General features: G+C 37.2%; 1 protein-coding gene across 1 annotated transcript; it reads right to left on the bottom strand.

The window, feature by feature from the left end:
* Positions 1-7,845: 7,845 nt before the first annotated feature.
* LOC129924818 (uncharacterized) lies at positions 7,846-12,907 on the bottom strand. The gene is made up of 3 exons (XM_056022107.1): positions 12,559-12,907; positions 11,248-11,380; positions 7,846-10,546 (listed from the first exon to the last, which is right to left on the bottom strand). The coding sequence occupies exons 1-3, from the start codon at positions 12,748-12,750 to the stop codon at positions 8,658-8,660; spliced, it is 2,214 nt and encodes a 737-aa protein (XP_055878082.1). The 5' UTR covers positions 12,751-12,907; the 3' UTR covers positions 7,846-8,657.
* Positions 12,908-15,361: the final 2,454 nt, after the last annotated feature.

A 15,361-nucleotide genomic window follows, 5' to 3' on the forward strand; every position in this document is an offset into this window, starting at 1 on the left:
GACTGGCTATAAGGCGTTCGGGCAAACACCCGGTGGGCCGAGACCCAAAATGGGCCGCTAGGACCACAGTAATCATCTTCTTTTTTTAAATCACGTCTGTTTTATAAGATAAGGGCTGCATGGATGTTACTAAGACATGTATTAGATTGTTAAAGGTTTTTATAGTACTCTCTAATAAAAGGACCCCCTGAGCGACGTGTTTATATTCACTGTAAGCATGTGTACACATATCGATACTTTATGAAACTCATTATAATGTTTTTGTGTCTGTTCTAGTTTCTTAATGTTTTCTTGAGTTGAGGGGTCCCAACCAGAGGATGCATATTCTATTATTGGCCTAACCAAGGTTAAATAACATTTTAGTTTTATGTTCTTATTTGATTTATAGAAATTTCTTCTAATAAACCCTAATGCTTTGTTTTGATTTTTTGTTAGTTTCATCAATATGGGGATTCCATGACAGTTTTTCATTCAAGGAAGAATCTCGGATTGCAGATGCCATACACAACAGTAGTAGAAAGAAGGGTGAACATGCAATGGCGCCTGGTGATTACATATGTCCAACCTGTGACCGAAGCTGTGTATCAAGGATTGGCTTCCTTAGTCACACAAGTAGTTGCAAAGGGAAAACATAGTCTCACGAGAAGTAAAACATGCCACACATAAAAAGGTTTAAAGATTTATGGCGTGGCTGTGGACATTTCTGAGTTGAACTGCAAGCCACCGGATATGTGTCACCGACGTTCACAAGCTAATGAAGCTAATATGTCAAAACAGTTTGATCTATGTCTTTGAACTATTGATCTGAAAACTAATTCTTACAACGAAATAGGTTTGCTTTTCTCTATGTCAAGTGCACGATCGCATTTACAAATTCTCGCGATTTTCTAATTTTTACTTTATTTTTATTGAGTCTACATTTCCGACAATCCTGAATTAAAAAGGTTATTATGATTTTTTTAAGGGATTTCGGAAATATTGTTAATTCCCACCTGTGGCGGAAAACAAAAGTAGCTTGTTGGTGTATCTGGTGGAAAAACTATCAGAAGTGTTGAATAGCTATGTACTTTACGAGCTATACGATACTTTATGTACATTTTATGAGTTCAAATAATCAATTTATAAGCTTCTTCGCCTTTATCATTAAGTAATTTGTGTTATTTAGTTGGCAAACATGTCCATCGTTACTTCACATTTTAGGCTCTGTTTACTTATGTCTTCGCTGGAGGTGGCAAAATATGAAGGTCGCAGGTGCGACTGAATAGCCACGTGAAATACTGTACTCCTTGTAATGGGGTGTGTGTGTTTCTATGGTGACGGTGGAAAGAGGGTAGCGACTGGTTGTGAATGATGCAAGATAAGAGGCATTGTCCTCAACGGTCTTAGATAAGTAAGACCACTCCTGATTGCCAGAGTGAAAAGACGTTTTTAAAGTGAGCTAGATTTTGTTAAAAATACCATTTTTATATTCAAACTCAAGTCTGCTACATCTATTTCATTTAATTAATCACAAGTTGATTTTTTCTATATTGTAATAAAAGTTTTATATAATATTGTTCACAAAGAAGTTATTTAAGTTATTTCAAGTTTTATGAAGCCTATTTCACTTTTAGACCTTGCTATCTATGTAGCAGATGATGTTTCTGTGGCCTACGTTAACGAGGGTGTCACGTGGCCAGCACAACGACCAACCACCTTTACTTTTCCCCAACTAATGACATGTACCCGTTAGAGCAGCGGTTCTCAACCTTTTAAACCCCTTTTTACAATCCTCCACTCTGTCCCGACCCCCCCACACACACACACAGCAATAGAAGAGTAGACAATACTAATCCATATTTTCGATGGTCTTAGGCAGCCCCTGGCAAATGGTAAATCAACCCCCAGGGGGGTCGCGACCCACAGGTTGAGAGCCCCTGCGTTAGAGCTTGATGGACTCAGAGCTCAGAGGTGCCTTAAAGATCTCGAAAGTAAAAATCCAAGTCTTCACCAGGATTCGAACCCGGGACTCCACAGCGCCCCCCCCCCAAAGATTTATAAGCTAAAATATAATACCCCTACAACGGTTTAGTTGTCAGCCATCAGTTTGGTGCTAGAAGTCAACGACCGTCCACAACACTCACCATTCATCTACTACTTACGAAATTTAGATTTTAACTAGATCTATATCCAAAGTCTAAGTGAAAACAAAACCTGACAAGTAAGGGCGTGACAGAGATAACAATGAACATGCCTGTCATGAAAATAAGTGTGCAAGGCCATTTTGAATTTAAAATTATTTATTCTTTCATTGGTTGAATGTTTGCATCACAAGGTCTTGACGGTATATTTGTTGACGGGATTTCCGTAAGCTCTAAAAATAACATATAAGGAGTGGTTGGAAATTCCAAGCGCGCGAGAGAAACTTTGAACGACTATAGTAAATTTGTTTTAAATTACATTATATTGTACACTGTGTATATTATAAAAGTTAATCGTAGTTACAGAATAAAAGTTTTGTGTTATTGACACTACAGGATCTCAGTTATGAAGTTCATAAAGAGAGAGAACTGTACAAAATTGAAACATTAGAAACGCATTGTCTAATCGACACTACCTCCTCGTAACTCTAAATATATCGTCACGTCTAGCTCAAACAGATATCTTCACAATGCTAATATATAATACTTAATTACCATTCCTCACTGGATTGCTTGATTACAAGGTTACAACAACATTTTGTTTGGAAACACAAACTTCAAAATCGGCCCCCAAAGTGATCCACCTAGGCAGGTAAAAAGACAGGTTTCAATATTTTCAGAAAGAATATCAGAATGTAATTCTATCAATGACTAATGCCAGAGAAGAATGGAGAAAGAAGTTTGGTAGATCTTGTGTGGTGCCCCAACGGTCCAGCAGACAAAGGGATAGATGAAAGTGAAGGTGAAGTTCGATGTGGACCTGGCCTAACTGGTGTCATTTAATGATTATCTAATTGATCTCATTGTTTTGTAAAGGGTAAATCTTTTATTCAAAGACTCAAAAAAAAAATTGCGTAAAAAAACAAAACAAAATCATTTAGATATGTATTCCGTTGTGCCCAGTTTGCACTGCAATTTGCATTATGGAATACTATAAATTAGTTATTGTTTTAAATTATGTTTCACTTTTATGCATACTAAATAGATTTTTTTCACTTTAAAAAAAAACATGTAAACATTTTTTTTGTTTTTGGCAAATTAAGTAGTTCATATGACGGAACTTATTTAACTTAGCAATACAATTGTAAAAAAAATATTAGTTTACAAAAAATCTAAAACCGTTTGCATAAATGTGTTGAAAATATGGTAAATAGTAATCTCCATTAGTAAACAGCCTCCCGTGTTAATTACTATTAATAGTAAATAGGTGTAAAAATGGTGTATTTTTAGAAAAAAACTGCTTGCATAGTTGATATTAAAAATTAAATTTTTCGCTTTCAGAAAAGAAAAAAAGTAGCCGTTGCATCAGAACTTTGAAGGGTCTAAAATATCATAATGTCAGATTTTCAATATCTTTTCTAGTTTACGAGATCTAAACGGGACGGACGGACAGACAGGCCACACAAATAATAATAGCGTCTATTCTCCTTTCGGGGGACGCTAAAAATGACTCAAAGTCTCTTGCTTGTTTAATAGATCTATACTTATAACGTGTCAGATATTACGTGGGGCCTAATCCTATAGCTGGCTGGATAACGTATAAGAATAGACCGGCCTCTATCTTGATATCCAACTAAAAACAGCTGCTAACCGGGAAAAGTGGAGGGATTTGGTAACACGAAATGTCTCAGCAGTGTCAGCACCCCTGCGATGAAAATCAAGGGACAGATGAGAGATAAGATGAGAATCAACCAGAGGCGGCCGTAGCAGTGCTCGGAGTTCTAGGCGAGTGTCATAATCAGGACCACATATGCGCTGACAATGATAAATGATTCTATCAGGTGGCTTCAATTTACATCCCCTAAAGTCTCATTTATGTCTTATATTAATTTTCTAATCAGAAAAAAAAGGGTGTACTTGTATTTATTAACAATATTAAAACTAAAACTATAAGCTTACAAAATTAAAACACACACACACACACAAACACAAAAGAAAACAAACCCAGTTACGTCATGTAAAATGCCCAGCTCATTTATTAATAATGGTCTCTGGTGGAGAATATCTTACAGCTTAAGTGCTGTAATCAGTTATTCTACAGATTATCTAGGTATTGTACAGATTTACGGTAGTAATTTGTTTATGTGAGGAAAATTTATTCATTTACTATATTACCTAGATAATGTGAAATACGATTTATTTTTATAATTTTTACAAAGTGTTGTTCAGACCATACCATACACAATATACAGATATGATACAAGAGTTATGCAAGTTTTATAAAAGTGTTATGACAGTGTTATAAAAGTGCTGTTCAGATGTTAAACAAGTGTTATGAAAGTGTTGTTCAGACGTTATACAATTGTTATGCAAGTTTTATAAAATTGTTATGAAAGTATTGTTCAGATGTTAAACAAGTTTTATAAAAGTGTTGTTCAGATGTTAAACAAGTTTTATAAAAATGTTGTTCAGATGTTATAAAAGTGTTGTTCAGATGTTATAAAAGTGTTGTTCAGATGTTATAAAAGTGTTGTTCAGATGTTATAAAAGTGTTGTTCAGATGTTAAACAAGTTTTATAAAAGTGTTGTTCAGATGTTAAACAAGTTTTATAAAAGTGTTGTTCAGATGTTGAACAAGTTTTATAAAAGTGTTGTTCAGATGTTATAAAAGTGTTATGACAGTGTTATGACAGTGTTATGAAACTGTTACTCAGTTGTTATACAAGTATTATACTCGTGTTTGACTAGCATATCAATAATAGCTACACACGTTCATTAATACAACACAAATAAAAGTTCAGTCATGAAGACTATGAGAACAACAACAATAAAAGGTACGTGGTCTAAAAAGACAAGAGTAATGCAATGCAGTTGAGGCACGCTGGACCAAGCTCGTTGTCAGCTCTGTCAGATGTTAAACAACCTAGGCAGAGGGATCATAATTATATTGTAATAGAAAAAGATACAAAAACGCTATGTTATATACGCATACGCTGGTGCGCACCAGTGCACTGTGCAAGAGATAAGAAGAATCACAGACCTATATATTATACCTAGACTGAAAAACGGAAATAAATTTGTATTCGATAATGATCAGATCACAGACCTATATATATAAATAAATAAATAAATATATATAATAATAATAATAGTAAAGGCTTGTCTTCGAGTCCGAAGATTAGTGAGGCACACAGTTTTTCCCGCGGCTGCGCAGCCCCAGCGGTGACCTACATATTTTGCCATATCCAGGGCAAGCATAACCATTGTCCACAGATGGTCGATTTAGATTTTCTCTTCGTCGTCTGCGTTTGTCCTCGGCAGCAGACTTTGTTTTGGTCTCAAATGTTTATCCCACGGCCTTCGTGAGTGACCTCCAGCTGTCTCGTTCCGACTATATATATATATATATATATATATATATATATATATATATATATATATATATATATATATATATATATAATGCACTAGCGGATCCAGAACTTTGGAGTGGGGGGGGGGCGATTTTTTGCCAAACCCTAACCCTAACGCCGAGTAAACCCTAACCCTATGCATAAACGTGCGTACAGCATATATATATATGAGAATAAAAAAAAGCAGTGTTTCTCAACCTTCAGCGAAAAAATTAAAAAGTCATGTTGAGGCCTTTCTCTTGCAAGCTTGGGGTCTGGGGGAGCGCTGTAAGATTTCCCCAGTGGGGTTCGGGGCTAAGTCCCGACGCAAAAAGCATTTTCTTGCATTCTTCACTGCATAAACACATTCTACCTACATCTACAGCTCATTATTATCAGTGGGGTTCGGGGCTAAGCCCCGACGCCAAAAGCTTTTTTTTGCATTCTTCACTGCAGAAATGCACTCTCCTGACATTTATAGCTCATTATTCATCAGTGGGGTTCGGGTCGAAGCCCAATCACGAAAAGCGTTTTCTTGCATTCTTCACTGAAGAAACGCATTCTCCTGACCTAAAGCTCATTATTCATCCTATTATAATTATAAAGGACCTTTTGAATAATGTTGAAAAATATCCTAATATAAATTATTACGCCCTTAATACATTGCAAGTAAAACCGATTTGTTCCTTGAAAAGATAAGATACCCCACATCTTTAGATTAAGGCTTTGAGGATCGCCGCCGAAAAAAAATTATTCGATAAATAATATTCAATACAATACAAGCATAAATTGTGAGTTATTGTCCAAAACTTATTTAACTAGAAAAATATCAGATTGAGTAAAGGTTGGGAAAAGGCGACTAGGAAAAAAATTATTTGGGTTTAGAACTCATCTCAATCGTGACTCTTATAGGCCTACTGAAAAATTTCGTTTGAATTAAAACTTTTCCAAAGCAAAGTCTTTCTTAAAATAATTAAGATAAATTCATGTGAAATTACATAAACTCTCTGGAAAGGGGAGGGGGATAGAGTGATAATGATTAATCCTCACTCCTTTTTATAATTTCTGCTAATGATTGCATTTGGCATTAAAGAATAGGAGTGGGGCGACTCGATATAAGAATTTAATTTTATAGCATGTATAAATTATATTAGTGACAGATTTTTTTTTAATTTTGTAATTTCTTAACTATAATACAAAAAGAAAAAGTATTGTTTGTCCCATGGGGGAAAGGTGATTGCATGTATCGCCCCTCCCAGCTGGTACAATCTTTTGTCATTTATTATTTACTAATGATAAAATTTGAGATTAGAGTGTGGTGCGATATAATATACAATGGGTTCACGTAGTTTATATTATATACATACTCAACTAATTTTGTTCACATACAATGAAATCTCCATAAAAATAGGACCGCTCCCCCCCCCACTCAGAGGGCTAGAGTGGGGAGGGCAGTACATGCAATCGCCCCCCCCCCCACTCCACGAATCGGCAAAAATACCTGAAGGAGAGCGACATAATATAAAATTTATATATTAATTCAACTAATTTTGTTCACAAACTATGATTTCTCCGAAAAGTAGGACCGCCCCCCCTCAAAGGTTTTAGGTGGGAAGGGCAGTAGAGGTATTTGATCCCCACCCCATCGGCTAAAAGGGGAACGACATAATATAAAGATCGGTTAAAATTACAATAACAAGTTTTAATCATATAGATATTTGATTCTGTTAGCAAGCTGTGATTTCTACATATAAATTGGACCGCCCCCCCACTCGAAAGTTTATGGGGGGGGGCGGAATTGATGTCATCGCCCCCTCCCGACCCCACCATGTCGACCAACATACTAGAAGGGGGGGCGAAATAATCTAAAAATAGGTTTAAATATAAATAATTAGTATATATTATTAAAATAAGTAATAAATTCGTATATAAATTGTGTGAATTGTATACTAAAATTCATCCGCCCCCCCCGATCGCCCCTACCGCCCCCCCCCCTGGATCCCCCTGGATAAGATTATTAAAATCAACGAACTTGAATTATTTCGATCTAGAATTTTCGAAACATTATTTCAATGCAAACTAACAGGAAACAGCTTTATTTAATAGATGTGCGTGAGGTACTAGAGGTATGATCAGATGTACTAGAGTTATAAACTAAAAACTGTGGGAAGCGTGGTCGAGAGGCTAAGAGCGATTGAACTTGGTTTGTCATGGCTACCAGGTTCGACACCCGACTCGGGCAGAGTTGCGTTTACTGAGCGCCTATAGGCACCACGGAAAACCAACTCCTAAATACTCCCCCCCCCCACTGGTCCACAAATGAGATTGGGCCAAAGCTATAATAATAATAATAATAATGTATATATATGTGAAGAACTCTGGCAGAGACAAAAATGCTTAGCTGTTGTTTCCGGCTAAGTAAATGGAATAAGAAGAACTCAAGATATGCTACAATCGCCTGAGTTGTAGAAATGGTCATTGCCAGTGTGGTCAGAAGGTGAGAATTAATGTAGGTTGTCTGGCCAGGAAGAAGTCTTGTTAGGAAACTGGAAAGGGTCGTTCCTGATAGTGGGAAACATTCCAGTTAGCTCATGTAAATTATCATTCTGAAGCTAGAGAGTACCGCTTACTGTGAACCCGTGCTAGTGGAGATAGTGAACCCTGTAGAAATATTAAGACACAGGCGGCAACAGTGAACCTCGTATGTTAGTAGAAGGCAGTGGAAGCGACAGTGAACCCTGCATGTCAGAGCTAAATTAACTCATGGCCAACATCATTTATTTGCATTGAGTTCGTCTAACATAATTATAATTTATCCCATAAAATAAACATCCCTCATCTCTTCACCTTTTTTCTTCGTTGACTGTTTTCCTAGATTCGTTTGGTATAAATATAGTTTTTAAACTTAGCACATTTTTGTTAAATTTGAAAATGGAGTGCTTACAGCTATTCCCAAGAAGGCTGTTAAATATTTTTTTTAAAGATAAACAACGAAAATATAGATAAGATATACGACTAGAGTACCGCAATGTATATTTCATTAATACGGTAAATGTCTTAAATAAATGCTTGGTTTATTGTTCCATTATAAACTGTTTGGTTTGTCCAATTCCAATAAGACTTTCCTGCCATCCTCTCAATGGGCTTACTTCACAAAGCGACATCTGATGACTGACCAAATGGCTGCCCTGTACTTTACACTGTATCCTGCGTATACGAAAATATTGGCTAGAGAGTTGAGAGAGGCCAATGTGGTAGACAGCTTGTAGAGCCAGATCGGAATATCCACTAGCCCATGGCAGATAAAGATGACCGTAGTGGGCAGCATACACACGATGAAGATGATCTGTGTCACAAATATTATGTTGATGGCATGGCGGCTATTCTTGGACATTTCTTTGGCTAGAGCTTTGCGGGCAATATTAGGCTCGGAACGAACCCGGTAAAGACTTGAAATCGATAGAGTGGAGTGACTGGAATTTATGAGGTCAGGGTTCAATCCTAGGAGTTGTTTTTCTTTGGCATTAACCCCAATGTTATTAAGATATCGTAATCCTTGTGATGAGTAAGACTTGTATAACTTTGTGTCATGTCCAAGGGTGCTTAACTCTGTTTGGGCTACTTTCAGTATGGCTTTGTGGACATCGTATTTACATCTTTTACACCTGGAGTGTTTTTGGACGTTTCCCAGTGAACTTTGTAAACACGAGTTAGATGGAGCACATTTTCTACCACTTAATACCTCTCTCTTGTCTACGGATACAGGTGACGGTATGGGCTCAGAGAAAGCATGTGTGAGATTGTTACAAGATGTGTCGGACCTGGTGAGAGTCAAGTTTCTGAGGGGTAGAAAACATTCGTCTGATTCCTTTTTGTGTAGAGTTGGATCCAAGAGAGAATACATATTATAATTAGAACGCACGTGATGCATGTTACTGGAAGAGTTCAGGTCAGGAAAAGGCAATGATGAATAACTCGGAGATAGCACAGCCTGCGTTAAATGTGCACGCTTTAGAACATTGGTTATCAAAAATGTCTTTTCAAATAAATTTGGTAAAGAGATAAATGGCTTTCCCAGAAATCGCTTGTCAGCAGCTAACTTTATTCCAGAATTATAATGAAATTCCAGAACGGGACACTTGCCCAATCTCACATCATTCTCATTTAGTACAAACAGATGTTTCATAGACTTGTATTTGTGTGTTTGTCTTGATTCAGGAAATGATTCTTTATTATTTTTATCCAGATGAAAATCTAGTTGTAACTTTTTTTGGCTATTCGGAATTGAAAATTTTGATTGTAAAAGCTTTTGTCGACAGTAACAGTTATTGATGTCAGCTGGACATCCCTTAAAATACTGCTCCACATTTGAATGTTTTTCGGTAGGGTCTAATAGAAACCTACTTATTTCAGACTCGGTTAATGACTTTTTAACATTTGTGTGGTAAACTTGTTTTTCTGCTGAAATATTTGGCCATTCTATTTTATCTATAGATGTCTCAATTTTAACAGAATAAGAACTGGCGTTTAGAAAACGCTCCTGCTTGATGTTGTATGTTTTATCTATTGTGTTTACTTCTAGTATGCGTTTTGCGTTTGAAAGCGTCGGGTAGCTTTTATTAAAAGCTATTGACGGAGATAGGCATAACAAACATGGAAGGTCAGGAAGTGAAGAAGTGGACAGACTCTTTCTAACAAATCCACTGTGCCCAGGTAGAGATCTATTTAGTTTTAAATCTTCGTTACTCCTAGTTCTGGGGTGTGTCTTTGCAGGATGACATTGATGGACATTTTGAAGATCTCTTTTAAACAGGTTGCGAGATCTCTCAAGAGCTCGTACTGCCTTCAGTTTGACACTGCGATGGTGCAGTGCTGAAAGGTGTTTACTAAACGGTTTCAATCTTTTGCTGTGATTGTGTTTCTTAGAGCGATTTGCCAGTACCAGAGAAGACTTCACATCAATGGTAGCCAGAACCTTGTATGTTGGTTGTTGAGGAATAATATCTGACTTTTTGATTCGTTTCTTCTTTAAACCTGCAAAAACACATCTTTGTTAACATAAATCATAATCTGATTCATATTGATAAAGTAAAGCTTTTATTCTTTATACAATATCTTAAAGTAATATTTTACTGTAGAATTTGTTATCTTTTTAGAATTAGATATATAAAGTTCTCCTTTCAGACATTGAGATCTATGAGGCAGATGATGTAAAGGTAATCTGTTTATATGGCCTACGGTTAACGAGTGTGTCATGTGGCCAGCACAACGACCAACCGATTTTACTTTTCCTCAACTAATGTTAGGTAACCATTAGAGCTGGATGGACTCAGAGGCACCCAAAGACCCCGAAATAAAAAATCCCAGTCTTCACCAGGATTCGAATCTGGGAAACCCAGTTTTGAAGCCAAGCGCTCTACCGCTTAACCACCATGACTCCAGACAGCATATGCAATACATCAAGAATTGCTAGGAAATGTGCTACATAAAAGCACGGTCAACTACTTCGAATAACTATACAAGCTATACTTCCATCGTGGAGCAGCTATTTTTATTTATGACTTCCTTAAGTCGCGAAATGATCACGTCCTGGAAATGAGAAGAATGCCTGGGCACTAGCTGTGGTTGAAACATGTTGCCTACGCATCAGTTCTTCCTTCTCCACACAACCACTCAGACATTTCCACGAAGTTACGAGTTGATTGGAGGTATGGACAAAAAGAATGTTTACTTACTTGCGATGGACGGCATGAAATTCTGCTTGCTTTCAAGGAACACAAGAGCAATTTTGATGTAGCAGATGACGCTCAGGGCGATGAAGGCGATGATGAGGAATGGGGTGACGTAACGAATGTACCAAACTTCCGCCTAAAGAGATACAATCACTGGATATAGATCGGACTTCTTTGACCGCTGAAGCTTTATAAACATTTGAGATTTGCTCCTTCTTTCAGGTGCGGACTGGCTATAAGGCGTTCGGGCAAACACCCGGTGGGCCGAGACCCAAAATGGGCCGCTAGGACCACAGTAATCATCTTCTTTTTTTAAATCACGTCTGTTTTATAAGATAAGGGCTGCATGGATGTTACTAAGACATGTATTAGATTGTTAAAGGTTTTTATAGTACTCTCTAATAAAAGGACCCCCTGAGCGACGTGTTTATATTCACTGTAAGCATGTGTACACATATCGATACTTTATGAAACTCATTATAATGTTTTTGAGGACAGGTAGACTTAGAAATGGATGAAATAGAAATGACCGGGCCGATTTTGACACCCAGTCCGCCCCTGCCTTCTTTCCTAGTGCTATTTAGAGCATGGAATGGGTTGCCTGAGCCAGCCAGGAAAACCAGTGACCTGGCAGAATTTAAGTCATTGGTTAACATGCATGACTAGATGCATGACGCTTAAGAAGTAATCTTTTTTTTTTTAAAGTAACGTCTGTATTATATAAGAAAAGAAATAAGATAAGACTATTTTGGGCGACTTTTACTTGTGTAAAGGCAAGTTAACTGTTCAAAGTACAAGGATGAAAAAAGAATATCTAAGCATTCACTGTGGGCAGCCACACAGCAGCCCTCTCCACACCTTCTACCTTCTAGATAAAGGGTCTAAATGAATGACATATTGGGATCATCTACATTGCAGAATGTGACAGTATTAATCACTGCAAGCTCTTTAAGGTTCAACACATCGTATTTTTTTTTCTAGGTTGGTATTCCACACCTTTCAAATTTCCTTAGGCTTAGCCGCAAGGCAGAAGGAGTTTTGAATACATTTTTTTACTTCTACCAAACGGACAATTAAGACTAAAAAGCAACTGTGCATGTTCCATTATAAATTACATCATGCCTTTTTGCGTGAATGAATCAAATCTCATATGTCTTAACTAATGCAACACAAACAATTGCGAAAAAAAAAAGTCAAATTCATTATTATTTGATTTATGAGTATTTAAGGTAAAAAAAATGTACGATATGAATTGATGTTTTTTTTGGTTAACGTTTGACAACATTTAGTTTCAGAGACAACGAGAAGACGTACCAATAAATAAAAATGGCACTTGACTTTACTTGAGTAACGATTACGGACAATGATCAGAAGACCGTAGAGGAGGCAACAGGTCCAACAGCTGACGATCGCCATCCAAGTTCGGCTTCGAACAACATGGCTGAATGAGACAACAGAGTTAAGTTGTACAGTGTCACGCTCGACTGCACATTCAATCCAGTACATTGCTTAAAGAGGTGGGTAAAAGAGATAACAAAGTGTTACATGTTTGGCAAAGTTGAGACAACGAATTCTTGTATGCTTGAGAATCTTGGACGCTAACTGCTGAATTAGAGAAGTTGATCCTAGCCATGGAACCGAGATGCTATAGAAGGATCCTAAGTATTACATACAAAAAGTGGCAACTGAGCAGGGGCGGACTGGGTATCAAAATCGGCCCGGGCATTACCATATAAACCGGCCCATAAATGGCATGTCATATATTTTCGGTGTGGCTCCCTCAGCAATTTATATATGTATATTAGTGTGTGTGTGTGTATGTAATTAATCTTCATTACATTCTTATCTTTCATTCTTTTAAACGTTTTTTTCTACCCTAGAATACTCTCTTCCTATAAAAAGTGAAAGGCAGTACACATCGCCAAGGGACAGCTAGGGATTCTGGGGGAGCGCTCTAAGCCCCGGATCCAAGCATTATTTCCGTTATTTTAAGCTTTAAAAAATGCATATTCTGAGGTATCTACAGTGCAATTAGCCAGCTACTCTTCCGCTAAAAAAAATCAAAAACTAAATCCTCTATTAACTGGAGTCCAGCGACTTTTAGAAAATGGTAAAATGCTTTAGTTTTGTATTAAAAAGGGGGGGGGGGAACCACAAACCCCTTTTGGCTACGCTCATGAAATTTGGTGACTGTAGTTTGCTTAAGTTGGCTGCACTGAGGAAGTAAGTAAAGTTTCCCTTTCAGGCAATGAGATCTGAGGCCAGTGATGGTTTGAACTCCTCCCCTCTCGTCTACGCCCATGTGTTTTATCATAGGTGTAAGCCTAATTCTATTCAAAATATATAAAGTTTGATAACGCATCGAAAACTGGATGTATGCTTTCGTAGGCTTATATAATGTATTCTATTTATACATGTATGTAGTCTCAAAACTATAAACACTACAATAGCAGCCTTAATGAGTTTCAAACTTTTTGGTATTACTTATAGATTACAGACGTTTCTTCAAAAAAAAAATAATAATTAGGTCCTACGTATTTCACTGTGCCGATCTAGTCCTGTATGTTGATCTGTGACTTAAAATATGCTAAATCATTGGTTTTCCTGGCTGACTCAGGCAACCCATTCCTTTAAAGGGATATCACCACAAATACAAAACTAGTGGTCTATCGAGCCGTCATCCTCCCTACATTGCTCTATGCCTCAGAAACATGGATAGTGTACAGTTAACATGCAAAGAAAATGAATCACTTCCACATTACATGTCTGTGAAAAATACTGAATGTCAAATGGCAAGACAAAATACCAGATACTCAAGTCCTTCAAAGAGCGGGTCTGCAAAGCATCCACACAATGCTGATGCAGTCACAGCTGCGATGGGCAGGACACGTATGCAGAATGAAAGACCACCGCATCCCTAAACGACTCTTGTATGGCCAACTAAGCGAAGGAAAGCGCTCGCAAGGTGGTCAAAGAATGCGCTTCAGGGACACCCTCAAAGCTTCTCTGAAGGCGTTCAGCATTGACCCAGCCACCTGGGAGACAGAGGCACATGACAGAGAATCATGACGTCGCGCTGTGAAAACCGGCGCACAGGTTGCTGAGGAAAAGAGAACAATGCTGGCAGAAGAAAAACGCCAGAGAAGAAAAGCAAGGCCAATGACAATAGCTCCAGCTGGAATAACCTGCCTAGTGTGCGGCCTAACATTCCGGGCTCACATAGGTCTCACCAGCCACACGAGGAGACATAAAACCCAATGCAAAGCCCTCAGACCCCTGGATGACAAAGTATTCATAATCGAACTACGATGGACGAACTATATATATAAATAAATAAATAAATAAATAAATATATATATATATATATATATATATATATATATATATATATATATATATATTCCTTTAAAAGGTAAGAGAAAGCAGAACGGTTAGAGAGGTACTTCTAAATGTGAAAAGCTCTTGCTTCGTCCTAGTACATTCTCAAAAACGCGATTTGTATATGAATATATTATTTAAAATATAAATGATTCTAAATCTCCTTTCATTAAATATCGGATGTGACAGCGCTATATAAATTATTTTAATTACTGTAATAATTTCCATTATTAATGACTTCATACTAAGCATTAGTTAGCCATTAATCAATGTGACAATGGATTGATTTAGATGTAGATTTATATTTTAATTAAATAATATTTTTTTTGTAAGCTTTAAGTGTAGTATTTTTAGATCTATGTTATTAAAAATAAACAAATAGAAACTTACTTTTTCTTTTCAAATCGCAGGAAGTAGAGCTTTATACCCATATTGAGCTATGAATAAGTTGGGTGGTTTGCAATTTCGCGGCTGTGTGTATGTGTTTGTTAACTTCTATTAAGTTTTGTAAAAGAGCTAATTGTCTCCCTTTTGCTGCGTTATATCAATGTTTTCTAACTTAACCTCTCCCATCCCTCTTTTTCGTTAACTTTCATGGAACCATTAAAAAACGGGGGAGGGAAGGAGCAAAACAAAAATGGGATTGCCATCAAAGGCCCATGCCGACCAGCAAAATGATCAGGCCAAACACAGTATCGAAGACATCAAAGTAGTGTTGAAGGCCATGCCGCTCGTGCAT

This window comes from Biomphalaria glabrata, chromosome 2 (assembly GCF_947242115.1).
Source record: "Biomphalaria glabrata chromosome 2, xgBioGlab47.1, whole genome shotgun sequence".
NCBI classification, from domain to species: domain Eukaryota; kingdom Metazoa; phylum Mollusca; class Gastropoda; family Planorbidae; genus Biomphalaria; species Biomphalaria glabrata.

Excerpts from the sequence above, each read along its gene's own strand:
- LOC129924818 (XM_056022107.1), bottom strand. The coding sequence starts at position 12,750 with ATGTACTGGATTGAATGTGCAGTCGAGCGTGACACTGTACAACTTAAC. Across the intron at positions 11,381-12,558 it reads AGTGCCATTTTTATTTATTG|GCGGAAGTTTGGTACATTCG; the intron begins GTACGTCTTCTC and ends GTATCTCTTTAG. Across the intron at positions 10,547-11,247 it reads TTTCATGCCGTCCATCGCAA|GTTTAAAGAAGAAACGAATC; the intron begins GTAAGTAAACAT and ends GTGTTTTTGCAG.